The sequence below is a fragment of the Colossoma macropomum genome, unplaced genomic scaffold, assembly GCF_904425465.1.
Source record: "Colossoma macropomum unplaced genomic scaffold, Colossoma_macropomum, whole genome shotgun sequence".
NCBI classification, from domain to species: domain Eukaryota; kingdom Metazoa; phylum Chordata; class Actinopteri; order Characiformes; family Serrasalmidae; genus Colossoma; species Colossoma macropomum.
The window spans coordinates 37,430,246-37,451,601 of NW_023494791.1; the positions used below are offsets into that span (position 1 = coordinate 37,430,246).

The 21,356-nt window shown below is 39.2% G+C and overlaps 1 protein-coding gene across 1 annotated transcript in view; it reads right to left on the reverse strand.

Annotated features, from left to right (window-relative positions):
• Positions 1-2,542: 2,542 nt before the first annotated feature.
• Positions 2,543-21,356, reverse strand: part of rnf150a (ring finger protein 150a) — a 35,001-nt gene continuing 16,187 nt past the window's right edge. Inside the window, exons 2-7 of the mRNA XM_036575002.1 lie at positions 18,604-18,854; positions 17,134-17,205; positions 14,868-14,950; positions 14,429-14,525; positions 13,017-13,221; positions 2,543-6,777 (exon numbers count right to left, since the gene is read on the reverse strand). Of these exons, the coding sequence (XP_036430895.1) occupies positions 6,659-6,777; positions 13,017-13,221; positions 14,429-14,525; positions 14,868-14,950; positions 17,134-17,205; positions 18,604-18,854 (827 nt within the window). The 3' untranslated portion in view covers positions 2,543-6,658. The remainder of the gene's footprint in view (positions 6,778-13,016; positions 13,222-14,428; positions 14,526-14,867; positions 14,951-17,133; positions 17,206-18,603; positions 18,855-21,356) is intronic.

Consider the following 21,356-nt stretch of genomic DNA (forward strand, 5'->3'; position numbering starts at 1 on the left):
CCTGTTCTACCTTTATTTCAATAGCTTTTGTAAGAACCACAATGCAAAATAATGTTATTATGTTCATTAGATGGTAAAGTCTCTCTCCATAATTTATCAATGACAGGTTATAACATCAGTAACTATGGCTGGCTATTTGGGGAATTGTAAGAGCAGACTCTTATTGGTGGACAGGACCAATTGACCTGACTGGCTGATAAATTCACATCACTACGAACTGCAGTGCTACTCACTCAACTGAAAAAGGACCATTAGAAACCATTGGGGTTGTTGCTTTCCAATGCGAATTGGCTTAATAGTTTCAAATAGAGACCTTCAGTTTCCTGTAGAACACCTTTAGATCCCATTAGAAAACCATCAAATGCATTTAGAATCAACCACTGGTCTCCTGTTAAACCATTAGGATCCTTTACATTGTGATATCAACCCATTAAAAATTGAAATTAAAGCAGCACTATGTAAGATTTTTTTGTTAAAATTATAAGAAGTAGAATTGCTGAGTCAGGAGGAAGAAAAACAATGTCAGAGGCGTCAAAGAGAAAGCCCAGCTTGATGTTAAAAGGAATGCAAAATTTGACACTATACTGATGATGACAATAGAAGATAATTCACAACCTCAGAAGACACGTTCTTCACTAAGTTTTGACTGAGTTCTCTTTCGATACACTTTCAACACACTGGCAATCATCAGAGTCATCCGCTTGTAGGGGTCTGAAACACAACTGATGTCACCAAATGTTCTTCTGCACGTTGCGTGCAGTTACACATTTCCACCAGAGAGGTCTCCAAATCCCCAAGACTTACACAGTGCAGCTTTAAGCAAAATTAAATGGATACTTCACCCAAAAATGCTAAAGTGGCTGATAATGTCCGCTAATAATGACTAAAGAAGCAGTTGAATAATATTAACTGAACAAGTAGTTGAAAAATAATTTATATTAGTGGAATAATATTAGGTTATAGATTCTTCTCTCTATAATCTTTGTATTGGTTTGGCTTCCAATGTTTGTCCCTCTGGAGCAGAAGAGCATCTGTTAAATGAATAACAGTAAATGTACATGAAATGAAAGCCAATGTGTATAATTCTAATGAAAAATCATTACACATGTATGGCTACATCAATTCCATGCTAGTTTAAGCTGGTTTATGCTGGTTTATGCTTGTCTCAAGCTGGATTAGCTGGAGCATGCAAGCATCCAAAACATGAGCGTCTCCAAAATGGTAACCTTATAGGAGACGCAAAAACGTTTTCACCTTCAATGTATATCAAAGTAAAGAGATTTTTCCCCCAAAGTGATTTTATAGCATTTCTATTGGTCCATTCATCATGTAATTTTGACACAATGTAAAGGACAGCTGCTGTGCTCAAATAGGGCAGAAAATTAAAAAGAGAGGCATGTTTTTTTTGGACAGTGACAATATGTTGGTTTTGGTGGTGACCTGCATAACGGCTTTAATTGCCACTGACCAGCATAGTAGCATTCAAAACCCAGCATTTGCAGTGCTAGTTTTTTCAACAGGGTAAAGGACTTTTAACAAACCCTACTTGTAAGGGTGTGTTAGAGCAGGGAGAACACTACAACGTGCTGGGCAGTGGTACTCCAGACCCTGGAGTTGGGTATCACTCTACTAGGCTTTCCACTTTTCTCATTCACAACACATGTTCATCCCTTTTCTACCACAAACCCCAGATGGCCTGGTTGCCTAAACCAAATGAAGCCATTTTCACAAGATGATCCCTTTAAGACGGCTGTTCTCTGAAGTACTCTTGTCCTGCTTATTTTGGGATTTTCTCTGCTCTAATACATTTGCTGGGTCTGTATCCTTCTCAGGTAGGAGTAGGAGTGCTCAACTAGGGTCTCTTCCTGTCAGTAAGGGAAATATCTGACTCTAAAACCAGAGCCATTTTCTGCTGTAAGCATTTTAGGTTTAGAGAAGAAGTCCCTAAACCTCCAGGGGGCCCTGGCAAAAATAGTTTGCCAGAAAAGCATAGAGTCCATTCATTTTTATCACATCTTTCATCAAAATTAATTAGGTATTCATTCTTGCTCTATTAAAAAAGGGATGAGGGGGTTGCACCCCTACTTAAGAACCCTTTATGAATACAGGCCCAGATCCACCAAGAAGCTCAGTAACAGGTTTGCTGGTTAGAAACCACTGCCTTTGAGTGTTTTGCTTTCTCCAGTCATCCACATCATCTTTGGTTAAGTTACGGTGTGGAGGTTCTTGCCTTTTGTTCCCTTCTTCCACTAGAAAACCTTTTGATAAGCACAAGCATAATGTTAGAGTTAGGTTATGTGATGAGAGCAAGAAGGAGGATACTGTAGTCTTTTTGTGCAAGTCACTTATCTTCAAGTGTCCCGGAAGGATTTTCTCACAGGCAAACTTTACTTAAGATGTCTTACAGAACCAGGAATGTCATCATTCATCAATAACAACATGGTCTGTAAAGAGACAGAACCACATGAATGGATGCTATGAAGATGGCAGTTGGCAGTTAGACTCAAAACATTATGATGACCACGTCAAGACACAACAACGGTTTGGAAAAACTTGCAATAAAATTTATTGTACCTCACAATCATAGACTCAAACACGTGCAACATTGTACTAGAACAGTATACCAAGACGGCCGAATATATTTACATTGTCCTCTATATAACAAAATAGCAATACTGTTTAACTTCGCTGTATACTGTATACGACCTTCATCTTCTGTAATCCTGAAAGGGGTTGAAACTCTCCGTCAATAACCATACAGTCACCTAAACAGCATGTGTCATAACATCCAATAGCCCTCTTGCGACATTTGCTATAGGATTAGCAAAATCACCCTGCAAGCTTACTCAGGAGAACTTCTGTGTTTCATGTGTCAGCCTCTCCGATAAGGAGATAAAGTGCTTTCTAGGAGAGTAAGTACAACTGGCTCACTATAAAGAGCCTTGAAATGACACAAGGTTTCAAATCTGGCATCTTGGAAGAGGATTGATATGTAGAGGACTGAAGTAGCCTAAGTGCCAAAAGGTCAGCTATGGTAGAGTAGCAAACACACTAACATTCAAGCGAGGAAAGGCAAAGGGGTGGCCTAAAAAGGGGACAGTACTGCACCCCAAACCAAGAGTTTCTGGTTTTTCTTCATTAACAGAGGAAAACTTTCTTTCCTGGGCTTCTCAGGCCCACCCGAATAGTATTTCTGAAAAAAAGCGGAGAAAAGGTTTTGCATTAAAGGCTAAAAGGCTAACACCTCATAACGTTAAACCCTCCATGGTCCAGTAACGTCTGCAACACTGAGAAGACTGTGTTTAGATCGCTGCAGCTTAAAGCACGCTGCAGATATGCTTAGAGGAAATACCAGAGCACTGGGTGGAGGTAAAGCTTAGAGTATTATGGGTAGTGTATGCTTAACATAACAGTCCCTGCTGTAATTAAAATGTCCATGTAGAGACCTAACAGCACCGGGATGCACCAAAACCATTAAAAGAAAGATAATAAAATACAATAAACACTGGAATAAAGCATGTCAATGTAAATGCTACAAATTCATCCCAAACTCATACTGGCTGTGCACACACAAGGCTGGTTAGATAAAGAGGATTCAGTTTTGTAAATTAATCCAAGACGTCTGTAAAACCAGGCCATAGAGTAACACAAAACAGCCTAAATTCTATGATCGTGAATTTTTCCATCAGAAATGATTGTGGTTTGCAGTAACTATTGAAAATAAATGACAGAATTAGCACCACAATAAAAAAAAAACGGAATATTTAAACTGTATATCACATTTAGATGGAGAGTCCCTCTATAAAGCTGGTTTTATATCAAACATAAGCTAAAGAGTCATCAGACATGAGACGTGACTAAACAGCCGGATCTATAGTGACAGATCACAATGGCTTGTGCTTGTTAACTTACTCCAAATTAAGCTCTGTATATCATCAATTCCAAGTCCACAACACACACTCACACATGTAACTGATCTAAAACAATACATACAAAATAAATACGTAAACGCTCTGGTCTGTCTTATATACATATATGGCCAGATGTACACAAAATCAATGAGGAAAACACACACAATACACAAAAAGCTCTTGGAAGGAAGGGTGTAAAGTAAAACACCTGCTTTGGTTAGTATTCTGAAACATTCTAATGTGCAACTGAACGCCCTCCGCTGTCAGGAATAGGGATTATGTGTGTGCTTATCATTTGGCAAGTTCTTCCAAGTCAAAGGGAAAACAAATAAACACAGAGAAATGAATTTACATTCACGCTTATGATTAAATACCTACTGCAAGCAGGGATAAGGACACGTCTGCAACAACAGGACCTCATTCACATTCACTCTCCACATGTAGGTGTCCTCAAAAGATAAGAGTACACAGACACAAAACAGACACATAAATGATGTGAACTTTGAAAGGAAAAACACCTAAAATTAAAATAAAATTAAAATGATGGGTGAGTAAATAAACATATTCAAACAAAAGCAGGGGGGGGGAAGAACTAAAGGTCTCTAAATTTCTCTATTTCTCCTAATTTCTTACTGAATGTAAACAGGGTCGGCTATTTTCCTTGATTTTTATTCGTTTTTTAGAAAAATAAACTTTGATATTAAAATAAAAGTCCTTCATTAGACTTTCACTCTCCTATATGCAATGTGCAATAAAAAGTGATTTGCGATTTGACGTTTTCTGTGCACACCGAAACCGTTCACACCAGACATTCACACTGAATTATCACACCACTAACACGCTCTTGTATCAAAAAAGAATATGGGCAAGTTACGAATATATATGAATATATTTGGCAAAGTGCCTTAATCTGACTTGTGTGTAAAGGAGACTTTCAGCAGCTCTAACGATTCTCCTATGAGGACACTTTGGGAAGAAACAACAGACGGCTCGATCTACTGCTCTTGCTGACGTCCTCAAACATGAACTAAGACATTCAACACAACTGCTGCCCATCCTCACACTGAGAAGAGACTTGTTTTTCATGCATGGCACAACAGGATGAATGCCGGGAAAAGTCGCCTTTACTAGCTCAAGTGGCACTTCAGAGGACACGAAGCCTACGGCAAATGTTCACATTGACTACAGAGAATTTGGAAGGGGCGCACTCTTCAAAATAAAGGTCCCTAAACGGTTCTTGGCTTGCACGTATGGTATAAGGAAAAACTGTAATTGATACAGAACATTTACATCATGATTACTTATTTGCAAAAATGGTAAATAAAGCAGTGGGTCTGAAATCCGTCCTCGGATGGTCCAGATTAGAGCAAAACCAAACTGAGAACCGCTGCTAGAAAACAAAAAGGCAGAGGTCTTTAAATCTGGACTTTGAATCCATTTTCTGGCCCTGTATTTTGTCTGGAAGTTACCTGGCCTTTTGATGTAACTGACTGGCTTTCAAATGTCATAGAAATATCCAGGGCCAGAAACTGGATTCAAGGTCTGGAAGTGAATACCTCTTGCTCCATGGCAGTGTTTCCCAATTTAGTCCTCAGGCCCCCCATTCCAGATGGTCCACGTTTTTGCTCTAACTTTACTCGCTTGGGAGCCCTAAGGACCAGGTTGGGAACCCCTGTTCTATGGCATAGCTCTAAAAGATCCCTTTTATTAAGAACCTTTATTTTTAAGAGAGTAGACTAGCCGGATGGACTATAAGCTGAACCCAAAGTAACTTTCTTTCAGTTCAACTTTAAATTGAACCCAAATCCCAAGAATCCACTTTAAATTGAACCTAAATCCCAAGTATCCAGCTTCTCAGTACACCCCACTGATGCACCACCAATTACAAGCCAAGTAAAACAGACGTTTCTAGAACAACTCATTTATGTGGCCTAACTAATTAACATTTTATGCCTCACACCAGTCCATGAGTAAATAGTGACTGGATGCGTCTAGTTACCGAAGCATTCAGGCATAGTCTTGGCTGAACTGTTTGTTTCCTCAGATCACTCGACCGGACCTGGTAATGGGGGGAATAAAGAAAGTCTTGATGCTACAGTAAAAGCGCTGGTTATTGCAGCCAAATTTGAAAGATGCTAAAATGGCAGCCAACGTGCAAACTACGAGCACTGGTGACATCTCAAAGGAAAACTTCACACATAACACAGGATTGTATTCCAAACAGGTACTCGTTCATCAGCGCTGGCTGGATTGCACTCAAACTGCCTTTGCCACAGCAAATGCAGTAAGATGTTCACATCTATACATATTTGTATATATAGATTACTAATGTTTCATTCTGGGATATATTTGTGTATGCTGGCAGTGATCCCACAAGGAAATTCAATGTCATTATTTCCAGAGTCCAAAGGGTTGATCCGGTATGGAAAGGGCCAGAAACTGGCTATGTGCTTTTCCCAGTCCAGTAATGCAAAACTAGCGGAGCAGAGAGGACAAGACAAACCTGGTGTGACTACAGTCACAGAGAGCGCAAAGAGAAAAGCAGATTTTTTTTTTTTTGGTAAAGGAATGTTCTGTTTTGGGTAGATGCTGATGAGGCCATGGGGGACAGTAAAGGAGGCTGCACATCTGTGATGCTATATTGCTTATGGTCCTTTTGTAGTGTATTTTCCACCGTGGTCCTGTTCCATATTTGGCTCCATAGGAGCCCCCTCTAGAGCTCTGTCTGTGCTGACCAGGCTTTCCACTCAGGACTTGGCCTCCTCCTGCTCAGCTTCAGCAGAGAATTCCACATCAGACAGGCCCACTTCCACAGGCAGGATGAGCGAAGTGTCCGAGTCGCTGCTCAGAGGTGGCTGGTGCTCACCTGGAGGCAGAAAAAAAAAGAAAAAAAAATGAAAGTGTGACACACAAAAAGCAAAACTGAGTAAAATACTGAAGGGAACTAAAACTCATTTTTCTTGTAGCTTCACTGATCACATTAGTTGTGCCTTTGCACAAAAATTTAACACCAAGTATTGTTTTATTTTTTTTTCCCAATATGCTAATATGTTCAGCAAAAAAAAAAACAGTAATTGTTCATTAAATGTGCGCAAGTGTGTTCTCTGTAGAGGATGTGTTATTTTAATTGGACTTAGTATTTCAACAAAACATGTCATTTGACCAGGTGCGCTGTAACTTTTGCATACCGTATATGAAAATGAGCTGTTTTCACTGGCTGCCTGGTATGGTGCTTCATTCGAAAAGCAGTCATGGCTGAAACACTCATGAGTATCAGAGCTAAACTGAAGGGCGAATAGGACATATAAATGCACAGGTTGTTGTGACATCACAAAAACAATGAATTCAATACAGGCTGTTTTTGCGGTTTACTTTCTGTACATGTATCTTTTGGACTGGGAAGTGAACACTTTGAAACTTTAACAATGTTTATAAAGTACATCAAACTAATTTATTTGTGAGGAAAATTCAGATTTTCAAGATTATAGGAACTTTATGTGAGTTGAACTATGAGTGAAAGTACTCATAATGGCCACATATAGTGGTGATCAAGCAGTTTTAACTACTCTCTATTTTCATTATACTGAGTAAGCGATAGGTGTTCAGCTGAAAGCAAGCCTGAGTTACCTGCTGACTATTTAGTCCATTTGGTTGGCTATTTCAGGACTAGACCTAACATTGGACCTTAATTTGATTACAATGTCACCAATATTATAAATATTAACAAACTGGTAGCAAATACAGACATAGGATCACATCTGATTTTTGCGTTCTCTACTTCAATAAGATTGAATCTGTCATAACTGTGCAAAGTGATTTTGGTCGGCAGTGAACCTCCAACAACTCAGAGCGTTCGTCGCTGGTTCCACAACACTGGATGATCTCCGAAATCGCACTGAAAGAGCTGTGAGTGCAGTGACACCTGACATGCTCAATCGAGTATGGGATGAATCTGACAATGGCGTTGATGTCCGTACAGCTGGAGGAGGTTCATATTGAGCACTCATAAAATTACATAATAAACTTTATGCTCATTTAAACCATTTACAATTTACTGCACTGTTCTGTAATGATTTACAAGTGAAAAAAATCATTTTGAAACAGGATGAATCTTTTTGAATCACCCTGTATAACGATAAAATAATCTGAACAGTCTGAACAGGAAATGGATAATGAGGCCAAGCTGTGCCTTTGCAATGTCCACATCCATTTCTGCTGGAGCCAAAAAAGTTACTGACCTACATCTATGTGACCCAAAATACCAGAGCACAAACAGGACACTGAAGAACAGGAGAACAGGCGGAAATACACAACCTCTGATCAAAAGGATCTGTTAGAGATAGTTTGGCCATAGATGATAACATAATAACAGTTCATTTTAACCAGGTTGAGAAGATCAAGAGATTGTTCAGAGCTTATGATGAGTTCATATCATTTCTTTCTGGATTCTAAAATTAGTAGAGAATTCAGAACTACTAGAACATCCAAAATGAAATAAAAAAAATTGATTTGAAAAAGCTGATTTCAGTAAGCTCTATCCAGGAGAGCGTGCAATACTAAAGTTTATAACAGTTTTAAAGTTTAGGTGAGTAGATGAAAATATCTGCCAACATGGTCTGAACTCACTGACAAATGGAGAACATAATATTTAAGGTACTGGAATAGTACATTGATGATGGTCCCATGTAGAAAATGCAGAATTAAACCACTAGAGGTCAGAAATGAGCTACATTTGCATCCAAAATTTCCACATTTGACAAAAGTAGTTTTGCTCTGAGTAAGACTAAATTATCAGTTTACACAAAACTTTACTCTTTCATGATAAATGTTCAGTGGGTGGTTTCTGGGCTAAATGGATGGAGCTACAGTAACATCACCCACGCAGACCATGTCTTTGATGTGCTATTATCAGCTGAAGCAGACAGAACCCTTACAGAAGCTCTGGGCAAGTAATGCTACGAAGCCTCAGTTATCTTAGGATTACAGGCAAGAACAACACATGTGGTTCCATATCTGTAGCTGTTATCGCAGCAGCTGATTTTTCCATTCCAAGAAACAGAACAAAGACCTGACTGGATATCGTTACCTCACTAGCAAAAAGACCCAATTTACAGAAATACTGAGCAGAGACATACATTCAGGAGACTTAGCTTTGCCTGCATGACAAACTGGCAACTCCCAAAGTGGCTTTATGGCCAATTTCAAGAAAAAAAATCATCTTAACATCCAGTAAGGAGAGACAAACATTCACTCACTGTTATTTTTGTTGGTTAATATACTTCTATTGTAAATATTCACTTCAAACTTTCACCCATAACAGCCCTTATTACTCAAAGTTGTGTACAGTCAAATCTGATCATAAAATGAGCGCATGCAAATTTCACCAACAGTTTTGTTAATCCACTGTTTTGTCTTTGTTTTTTGTACAATCAAGCTCACGTCCGAGGGTAAATATAAGCACAATAGCTTATATTTAGTGGTTAACCAACCAAAACTATTATTAACATCATCTATAATAAACATATTCAGAATGAAAATAACAATAATACTAACAATATGTGTTCAGGGCAATCAAGTATAAAAGTGGATGTACTTATTTTAAACAAATGCTACAGCTGTTCCATTTTCCATTTAAAGACATATTATACTGTGCTTTGTTTTATACTACTGACATCACCCAAAAAAAATAAACAATACAAAACACAGCTAGTACAAAAGCATCTCATGCACTATAATAATAGTGTTATAATACAGAATCACATCATTCCACTGTTTTTCTACTCTTCACATCATTCACCATCATTTTACTGTAAAAAGGGTGTTTTATTTATTTCACCTATCACTCTTTCCAGTCATTGTAATCTGAACACTATAAAGTTTGGCCAGTAGGGGGAGCAGTGAGAGGTGCCCTCACGGCTCCACCTTAATCTACACCTATAAGCCACTGAAAACCATCATTTTATTTGCTCCCTACTGAAACATCTGCATGATTTAGAGCCTGCTTCATGTTAATGATATGTAAATGAGGTACAGGTAGGCTGGTGCTTGATGACGCTGATTCATCATTTGTGCTCCAGTTTCCACTTCGTACAGAAGCTTCATGATTCAGGTACAGAGTAGTCATTAAAGTCAAATCTGTGCTCTTTTTTACACTACTCCATTGTCTTTTGACTTTGTACTTATAAACATGAACAGAAGCAGTATGTATTCATAAGTATAAACATAGATATGTGAAAAAAAAAACTAAATTGATAGGGAAGAAAGTACACAGACACACCAAATTAATAACTTTAGTACTTTGCGGCAAAGCAAATTACAATTAAAGCTTCATTAAGTCTACGATAAGCAGCAATTAGCCTTGTAGATCATTGTGGTTCAATTTTGGCCAATTCCTCTTGGTAAACCAGGTTTCTTCGCCAATGAGCTTAAATTCTACTCTAACGCAATGTCATGGTACATCACACCTTTCACGTTTCCTTCAATGACATGTAATGCCTCAGTACAGTTTGCAGAGAAGCAGCTCCATATCATGATGCTACCACCTCCATGCTTCACTGTTGGAGGGGTATTCTTGGGATCACGCACACAACACTTCTTTCACAAAACATGACCTTCTAAATTATTACCTAAGACTTCTATTTTCATTCTGTGTGACCAGAGTACATTGTTCCAGAAGAGTTCTGATTTGTCTAAATACTTGTGTGCAAATTTTAGAAGCGCATCTCTGTTTTGGTTTTGCTTGAGTAGGCGGAGATTATTGCAATGCAGCTCAGTCCACTGCATATTTTTCTCTTTTGTAACTGTCCACTTGCAGTCCGGTTGTACTAACAAGAATGTTTAAGGCCTCTGCTATGGCTCTGTAGCTTTTTCCATTCGAGTGTTGTTTAAAAATGTTGTCTTTGAGAACTTTAAATATCTCCTTCAACTTCACCATGGTTGCTGCTTGCGTAAAATCTTGCAGTGGCAACATCTTTTATAATAACTCCAGGTGTAATAAGAACATTTTTTTCCAGTATTATTATCTAGATGTTTCATTTTATGTAACCTTTAAACATATATTTTCTTAATATAGCGACTAAGTACTTTTATACCTATCTACTTCACTTTTAAATATCTCTGTTTATGCTTATCAACACATACTTTTCTGTTCTAATGAATACAAGCATACATTCTTGTTGAAGTACAAAGTCAAAAGACATAACTGAAGTACATATATGCACTGGTATAAAATTAAGTAACAAAAGCAAAAGTGTCTGAATACTTTCCCTTCACTGTATGTTCTAAGAAACACTTTCAAAACAGCAGGGATTCATCCGAATATTGATGTGATCACCGCTGCCTCCTGGCCCCTCCCTTTCCTGCCTATTCACTCCTTAAAAGTAGAGGAAACATGGCCTGATGTACTACGAAACGGGATGTCAGCAGGGTTGTAGAGGACCCATTTTAGAGTAGCAGAAGGGACTCAGGACTGCAGACAAAGAAGCTGTGCAAATGTGCCTGAGCATACCCATGGAAACGCCTCCAATGTCCTGTTTAGCTGCTGAGGTCGAATACTGCAGTTGGTGGAGTTCGGTCCATCTTTGGATCCAAAATCCCACTGTTGGCCCTTTTTGATGTTTTTAGGTTCTAAATTACTTACACACACTAGGAGCAATGCTGGGCTAAGAAACTTGTTTTGTTGCCAGAAGGAGTTATGCAAAGTGGATGCCACAGGGTTATACGTAACCATTAGCCCAAATGGAAAACAGAAAGGAATTCGTTCGTTTTTAGTTTTCAAAATACAGTGAGGGTGGGGGGCAAAATGTAATGCAACATTACAGTCTTTTTTCCATTTACTTTTACATTTTAATCTTCTAACATTGTGCTGATATGAACAAGCAACTGAATCCAATTACTTTTCCCTTTGAGGCCAAACTAGAAAGTTAGCTAAACAACAGCAGCTAAAAAAATACAGGCTAATTATCTAATAATCCCTTTCAGGGGGGCCTGCTCACAAGATCACAGCTAAAGCTCGTGTCAGCTCTGAAGCTGTCTGAAGAAGTGGGCATAAAGGCACTATTGACCCTCTGTGTGGCACAGTGTGCTCGCTCTAAAGTTATGGGTGTGTGTCCATCCAGCTAGAGCTGGAATCCTGGCCTGGCTCACCGGAAGTGGACCAGGCCAGGATAAACACTCTGCAGGCTGCCCCATATACAGGACACATAGCCTTGTTGGCACACGGTAAACCTTAGCATGCTAGCATGAGTGCTACATTAGGAATATAACTGCAAATATGGTGTTTTTGTTTATTCAAATTTGGGTAAAGCGTGGCAGATGGCTGGAGGGTTGTGAGTGCTGATGCTTAAATTATGCATAAATCAAATAAAATGTCCTAAACTTCAGGCTTATTCTTAAATTATTAAATAAACTTATTGAAAGTAAAGCGGTATTTGGTAAGTACTAGGACCCAACGTACAAAAATATCAATTTCCAATACCACCTTTATGGAGCCAAATATTCTAAAACTAATAATATTGGCCGACATTATTTTACATGATTAAAACTTGAACAGACTACGAGAGCTGTCATCTTTGAATTATTGAACACGTATAAGTTACACATGAGTTGTAATCAATATATCTTAGAGCCTCAAAAGAAGCCAACTAAACCATTAAATTAAAATGTTATTTGACTGCAGGTTTGAACGCAGTGTAGTACAGTGTGCTACTGCGCAAGTACTGATGGCAGAAACCATAAAAAAGAGAACGGCATCCAGAAGAGCTCCAGTCTTACAGAGATGCCAAGAGCTTTAAGGGTGTTTATCCTGCACAAGGGACAAGATTTGTGGTCCTGGGTCCACATAGTTATCATGCTTCTGGACTGCATTTAAAGGCTCTCAAAAGTGAGCAACAGGATGTTGCTAGCAGTCTCAGTAAAGGCCAGCAAAAAATCTGAAATATATCGGTGGAGCAACAGAACCTACTAAGAAACAAATGTCAATTATGCAGTTATAATAGTGAGGAAGTAAATACTGACCCTTGAAAGGAACAAAAAGAACTGAGGTAACAGCTACTGGAGGTACATGACGATGAGGAGTTATGGGTAATGTAGTTTGTGTGTACTCACTGCTGGCAATGTGGTGACCCTCATCGAGCTGTGAATCGTGCTCGTGGTAAAGGTGCGGCAGGCCAACTGTCCTCACAGCAGGGTCGAGCACCACAGAGCTCTCGCTCACAGTCACCTCGCTGGCCCCAGTCACAGCGTTAGTGGGAGGGCCGCCCAGCGACAGCTCGTAGTCAGGGGGAATATCATCAGAACAGTCTGCATTCGGCTGCGAGTCAACAAGAATGAACGTTAAAACATAGTTTATGTAATGTAGTCGATGATTCCACTTGTTCGTTTTGCAGTTGTTTATACAGATGGTAAAATGATGTTTTTCAAATTGCTTACTATGTGTTTCAAATTTGCTGTGGATACATGGAAAAAGGAAATGCTCCAGGATTTTATAACTCAGATACAGTGATTGACTTTTAACAGCTGCACAATGTCTGGACTGCATTGAGGAGACAAAAAAACAGGATCCGTGACAAAGGAAAGAGCAGCTATTAAAACTATGAACAGTTCTCACAACAGATGTTCAGACAAAATCAGTTAAATTTGAATCTTGGATAAAGGAGTGAAGAAAAGGTTTCAGGAAGGGATTTACACTAAGCTAAATCTCTACTACTGCATATCTTATTAGCATTCTTAAAGTACACTGCTTTGATTTGCCTGACAAACATCTGGCCAAAAATTACTCACATATGCCTGCAGACATTTTGATGAATACATTCACCTTTTGCTACAGTTGTATGCAAACGTTTGAACACCCTTGTGTAAATTACTTGTGTTTCATTTTCTAAGTGAACATAAGTTATCAAATGCTCTACAGGGAACAAATTTAAATACGCTATTTTCATGCAAATTTTAGTGCACAATTTCTATTTAATCGCTGATTTGAACAAATAGTAATAAAATAAATAAAATATAAAATGTGCCATTTTTTTCTATTCAGTATGTTAAATTCAGCAAATAAACTATGTAACTATGCATTTAAATGTGAAGAAGCGGAGGCGGATGTGTTTATTTTCACTTAGAAAATCAACAAAAACATGTAATTTGACCAGGTTTCCCAAACTTTTGCACAAGAGTATATGTTCTTCCTCAATACCAGTGCAGTAAATTAACACAGGATGATCTTAGGGTGCTAGTTGTTTCTCAAAAGAGGAACTGTGTAATCTTGAAAGTGATGAGGCTGTAGAATGGTAAGCTCAAGTTGCTCATCTGCAGGAATTCTACAAAACATCATGTGGTGATGAATGTTTACATTTTTTTAGGAACTGAAAAGAAAACTCAACTAAACCATTTAAATAAAATAAAATGTAACTGTATGGCTGTGAAGGTTTAAATAGAGCCTGGTACAGTGTTACTGTGTATGTACTGACGTACTGAAGCCATAATAAACTACACAATGGCTTTCAGTAGAGCTCCAGTCTTACCGGGATGCCGAGAGCTTTAAGGATGTTCATCTTGCACATGGGACAGGTTCTGTGGTCCTGCAGCCATGGGTCCACACAGTTCTTATGGAAGACATGCCTAAGAAACACAGCAGTCTTAGAATGCTATAATACAGCAGTAAATCTAATACTTGTTAATACTGCCATCCTGATGCCACTGACCTCACCTTGACAGTCAAGCTTCTGTACGTAACAATTACATTCTGAATTTTCAAGAATTGTGATCTCATGACATGGGGACATGGGGACATCTATACTATAACATTCTTTTTATTTGAGAAGAAGGAAGTGCTCTGTGATTATTTTACCATACAAATAAAACCACTGAAATGTACAAGATTTGTTCCAAAATGCTGTATGTAAGAAGAGCTGAATAAGTCAACCAGGATTACACTGACATGCTTGATTCTTTGAAGCTTACCGGCACGGCAATATCCTCACTACATCATTGGGCTTGTAGCCTTCGATGCACACGGCGCAGTTGTCAAAATCTGACTCTGTTTCCTAGAAATAAGAGCCACAGAGGCAATGTTATGAGCACGTGGGTGTGTGTCTATGTGTATGTGTCTGAGTGTGTTTTTGCTAATGGAGATTTCCTAGAAAAAGAGCAGACAGGGACAGCTCTGCAGTAAAAGGCATGAAGCATGTCTAATAAGAATGAACTGCACACAGGCGGTGGCTACAGCTCTTATGGCAGGGAGAACAGACAGAGGATAGGCTACTCAGGCAACCAGTCACCTTTTGAGGAATACTGTCCCTTTAGCCCACACATAGTTGAGCAGACAAGACACTGCGTTTGGGTGTCTAGTTCTGACCAGGAGTTACGAGAATAACACAGCTAACAAGTAATGGATACAGCATCAATTAGTATTGTGCAAACTACATAGCTAAATCATCAGATTTAAACTTTAAACTACGTCAAGGTATTAAGTTTTTAAGCAGAGTTCCTTATGTGGTGTCTGACACTGTTTGACATACTATTATCTATGAAAATGGACAAAATTCAGACTTCCACGTGGCTGCTACTGCTGTTTTTAGCTACAACTTACTTTTTATATAGACAGGTTTGAGGTCTGTGATGATTTAGGATGCAGTTTACACCATGTTAATTGGCTTTCTTCAGTTGGCCATTACTCATTAGCCACATTAGTCTTGTGTCTCCAATGTAAAACTAAAAAATAAACTCCAGAACAAAGCCAATCTTTGTTAATTAACAACATAACAAGATACCAGTAGTTGTTCCCTGTACAAAATTCCTTAAGATTTTCCTCTAGGCTCCTTCTCCTGTCTAGGCCACAGCTCTTCACAGAGTAGCGTTTCTCCTGTCTAATGCACTGAATGCATTTCATGAAGACAATGCTAATTCGCTGAAGAATTAAATCAGAGGCACAGAGCTGAAGTCAAGAGGACTGGGGTCTAGGACATGCCTTGTACAACAAAAAAAAGAAGGTAGCAGCTTGGTAAAATAATTTCTATTTTTTTTTTTTTGAGTATGATGCAACATAACTGTCTAATATACAGCACTATGCAAAAGTCAGAGACCACCATTCATTTATTTAACATCCCATCAAAAAGGCCATTAAATGTTAATTATTTTTTTGGTAGCAGGAAAAAAGCAGAAAACATTAATTTAAAATAAAATTACACAGAAGCCTCATCAACTAAATATAATATCACAGTTTTCAGTATTCAGTGTGTCCACACTTTGTGTTTATTCAGTTATTTTCTGGGAGACTTGCTGTCTCTTTAAAGAAATCTGCAGGGATATTTTTCCAAACCTCCAAAGTCTCAGATGTCCAGTTTCAGTGTTCTAGTACAAACGTTTTACTTTTTTGTCTATTTCCTTTCCTCAGTAACAGCTTCTTGGCAGCTACACATCCTTTCAGACCCATAGCGCTGAGTTGTCTTCTCCCAGTGAGAATGGACAGAAACACCTGCAGATTTGCTCGGATCTGAAGACTGGTGCTTGATTTTTTTTCCTTTCTCTAAAAGATGAAAGCGTTAAGTACTGTTTATCTGATGGTGACAGTTTGGGTGGTCTATCAGTTCTTGCACGGTTGTTAGGAGCTCCATTTTCTCTATATCTTTAAATCATTTTTTAACTCCAGGTTTGGAAACTCCAATTTTTCACTTTTTTTCCTTTAACTTTCTCCTTCTTTATGCAGGTGGATTATCTTATATCTAATCTCTTCACATATATCTTCTGTATCTCACGCTTTGCTGTACTGGTTTTAGCTGCACATGAGAAATAAACTTCTAAGGCAGCAAAGCTGAGTTTAGGTAGTAGCTTGTGTGAAAGTTAGTGTCTCTTTGAAAGGGAACATAATGTTAGTGCCAACATGGGGAACAGCTTTTGTTGGGAGGACAGATGGTTTTAAGATTAGAAGGTTGGAAAAGTGAATGTGGCAGTATGCTGTACAAAAGTGGACAAATAAAATACTGTTAGATTTGATACATTTCGTGCTGGAGGCTTTTGTGTAAACATCTGGTAAACATAAGTGTTCTGCCTTTTGAAAAACATGGCAAAAATGAATAGCTTGCACTTAATGGCTGTGTTGACTGGAAACTGAATAAAAGAGAGGGTGGTCTCTGCCCGTTGCACACTATTGTACAGCTCCAAAGCAGCAAAAAGCAGCATACTGGCTGAAAAAATATAAAGTGCAGATGATAAGTAATTAACAGACAACCTTGTCCCCCTTCCTGATAGTCCGCACTTGAAGCTTGCTGATGGCCTTCTTTGCAGCATCCCCCAGTCGCCTCTGAAAAAGACAAAAACACTACATGAGCCCCAGAACATTCAGCATTCAGCATGTTTCACTGTGGTGAAACCACCTATGTTCCTATGAGAGAAAGTCCAAAGCAGAGGTGCTGGAAGATCACAGCATGACACTGGGCTAACCTACCTGACTGAACACATCAGTTAATTATCAGGTGTGTTAGAGCTTGCAAAACACCAAACCCTGCAGTACTGCAGTCCTCTGGGACTTGAGTTGACACTGCTGATCTATGTTTTAAGCTGCACAGAGGTCTAAAAATACTACTGGTACAGATGACTGAACAGTTTGTGTTGTAAATAAATGCAAAGTGAACCAGGAAAGCATTTGTGCCTACAAACATTATCAGCACCACCTCCCACTACACTAGTGAAAGTATATCACTGCTGTCACAGGAAAACCTCACAAGTCCATTGGTATCTTGCTTTACGCCATTCTATAATGCCAGGTGCGCTTTACATTGAGTGAATAATTTAAGGTGAATGGACCAATGGGAGTGGTCCCAAATAACTTAATCTTGTAGCATTAACAAACATCAAGATAAGATTTTTTTTCTTTTCCTACAAAATGAACAATTTAAGAGGTGCAAGGTTTTGACTAATTTTGATATTTAAGTATTCATAACGGTTAATGAATGGATTGCCGTGGCATAAGGTGACACCAATCACCCACACCCACAACTTGTTAAATAAATTACTTTATCTATAAGTCTTACATCACATATATCTTCTAAGTATTCCATCTGAAGTTTTCAAAGAAGACTTCAGACGCTTCAGAAGGCTTTAGTTTTTATTGCATGCAAAGTGCATTCAGCCTGGGCATTAGGCTCTGCACCCAAATGCAATACAATGTTCCATATTTTTATACAGTTTTCAGAGAAGGGGTATTCCTTTCTCTTTCTCTCGATGTATCATAACCTGTTTTGCCCATCATTAAACCAAAAATTTATCACTTTGGACCCAATTAAATTCGCCCATTAAAAAGGTCTAGTCTTTTTCGGGGCAAGTGCCAATGTTAGTTTGTCTGAAAAATATATTTTCTTTGTTTCTGGACCTGGCTAACATCAGCTAGAGTCTGGACCTAGTTAACATCAGCTAGAGTCTGGACCTAGCTAACATCAGCTAGAAAAGTTAGAAAAAAAGCTGCACCTCTTCCTTCTTAGCTGTGTCCTTAATGCAACTCCGTGGGAACACACTCATGTTAAGGCAATCGTGGTGTGTAGTAGCAAAGTGTAACATAATACACTCATTTACTCGCAAATACATAAAACACAAAATTGCTGTGTTGGTCCGTACACAATGAAACCCAAATAGTGATTTCAACACAGAAATATAAGCACATTGAATGGTTAAACGAGTACCCGTGCACACCCCTAGTGTGTACCTGGTTGCGATCTCGCGCGTTGGCGTAGCGGAACCGCTGGATGTAGTAAAAGACAAGCCAGGCCAGTGAGATGATCATGAGCACAATGAAGGAGATGGAGACGAAGACCACGGAGGTGCGGCTCACATACTTCTGGAGGTTGCGTGTGCCAATAGTGATGTGCATGATCACGCTCACGTTCTTCTCAAGCAGGGCCGCAATCTCCCGCCCTTTCGGCTCTGGGATCATGATGGCCACTACGTCTCCCGTTCCTGAGGGCCAAAAGGATAGAAGGGTCATATCAAATGGATATGCAGTTACGATGCCCTGGGGTGTGAGCACTGGGGTAGGAAAGCAGAAATATTTGTTTTTATTACACAGCATACTGGACTTAAAATAAAAGCAAATATACAGCAAGTGCTTTTATGTTTTAGAGCTTATGATTTGTTCAGCAACGGAGCAGCAAAGCCATGAAAAACATTTGACAAAACTGTTCCCAGATACTTAATGCATACTCGTGTTTAATGTGCATTTACTTTCAGAAAATTCAATCGTAGCCTTGAATGAAGTTCTGTCCTTCATTAAAAAAGTACAAAAAGACAATAAGTAACATGTTTGCAGATTTAAAAAGATTGTTACCTTTGCATATGTGAAACCTTGATATGAGTGTGGGAAAATGTGCCAAATCACCAGAAAAACTACTCCCTTAATGCTACTACATTTCCCATGATTACTAGAGGACATTAGTCACTATCAGATGAAGCAGTCTGTAGTTTTGCTGGTCTGTAGCAGCTGAAGTAGCTTGTCTGTGATGATCCTGCTGAGGTAAAAATAGTTCACATCAGGAGAGCTCTGTGTGCAACAATGAATAATTAGCGTCATACACAGTGACAGCACTGGCGCTAGCATGGCAGAGAGAGAGCCGGGATGAGCAAACAAAAGCCCTGCTGCTTGGCCTGATCAATCTCTATGGCAACAGCATCTCCTGCCAACTGCCAATCAGGTCACACCTCAGCTGACTTTCAGAACATTCGATTGTAACGTGAGTTTCGTCCAGGGTGGCCGGATCAGACCATATGCCTTACCATGGCAGTCCTTGTCTCACACTAGAGATGCATTAAAGAAACAGTTCAGCAAAAAATCTACTTTACATGATTTTCCACCCTTAATGCAGTTAATCAGCCAAGACACGTTTAGTGTCCAAGATTTATGTCTTTATTTTTAGAACTGGGGCTGCCAGGCTAACGGTGCCAACAAAAGCTGGAAGTAAACAGTCACCAAAACTATATCCACAAATAAAAAGAAGTTAACTGGTGGTCACTGACGGAGTCACTAGTTTCTTCATGTATATTCTAGCTCAAACACACACACAGTTGAGGCTCATCTGTGCAGAAAAGCTGGTCCTCAAAGAGGTAATTGCACAATGTATTGATTTTTTTCAGTACACTTGCTTAGCCTTTCTATTTTATACAATATAGACTTGACTTACAACCTAGATGCGGTTTGAGTGGGTTGGAAAGTATTGGTGGAAATAGTATGGAAGACTTTTCACTTTTAGTGTTAGTTAGGAACATGTCTTGGCTCATCGACTGCCTTCAGGATAAGGGGCATTTAAGTACATTTGAATGTTTGCCAACCTACTGCTGTAAACTACTTTTAAACATTAATACATTGATAGTCATTGTGAGTTTTCAAAACTCCCTATGTATGGCAACTATCAACTGCAATCAAACTTTATACACACTTCTAGCCCTCAAGAGCAAATTCGGCCCTGCGTTTCCAAAACACAGTCAGTTAAATGGACAATTTTTACAATTTTCACAAGCGCAGTCCGCAAGAGCAGTGTCCACTCTGCATAGAGGCTCCAGTCAATTACCAAAACACCATTTACTCTGGATTATGTGCAAGCACTGTGAAGCATTACACCATGAATTAGGTCTTTGTATCAAATTGGCTGATGCACTCTGTAGGCTCCATGCAAAACAGAGGCAACTGTTCCAACTATGTGCTTGCCTCCTATGTAACGTAGTACTCAGCCCCCCAAGGATCACAGGAGTGCAACTGCTGCAAAGCTGTAAAAACAGCAACATAAAACTCTCCAGAGCAAAAAAAGCTCTACCTTTCGCTCCACTGCAGCTAAAAATAGGCGCACACTATTTCAGTTCTTTGACTCCAACTCAGTGGAAAGTCCTGACAGGCCTGTCACCTCGTCTCTGCCTCGGCGCATCAATCAGAGCTCTCTCATTCAGCCTCTTCAGCAGGCTGAGCAGATCTGGACCTCTTCCAGATCGGAAGCAGACATTGAGGAGTCCCCGAAGAGAAATGTAAGCACTTCCTACAGCCTTCTATGAGCAGAATTCAATCTCTCACTAGGGGAAGCTCCAAATAGCTGGCCGCCGAGGGGAGAATCGATAACACTGGGGAGACACTTCTGAGGATTTGGAGCTCAGCCATATCTGAGAACAGGGCAGCCATGTTTAAATTAAGCCTTTCCTTGTGGAGGCCAGAGCAGAATGACCCAACAAACACCAACACAACAACACCGGCAGCTGATTTAGAGCACCTAGGGAAAAAAAATGATAAAACAAAATTAAACCTTTGTAAATGGGAAGAACATTCTAAAACTGCGTAAATAGGGGAACATTCTAGAACAGATTAAATGGGGAGAACACTGTAAAAACTAGAACAGTGTGAATGGACAGAACATTCTAAAAAAAAGTATAAATGAGGGAACCGTTCTAGAACAGCATTAATGGGGGGGCATTCAATGGTGT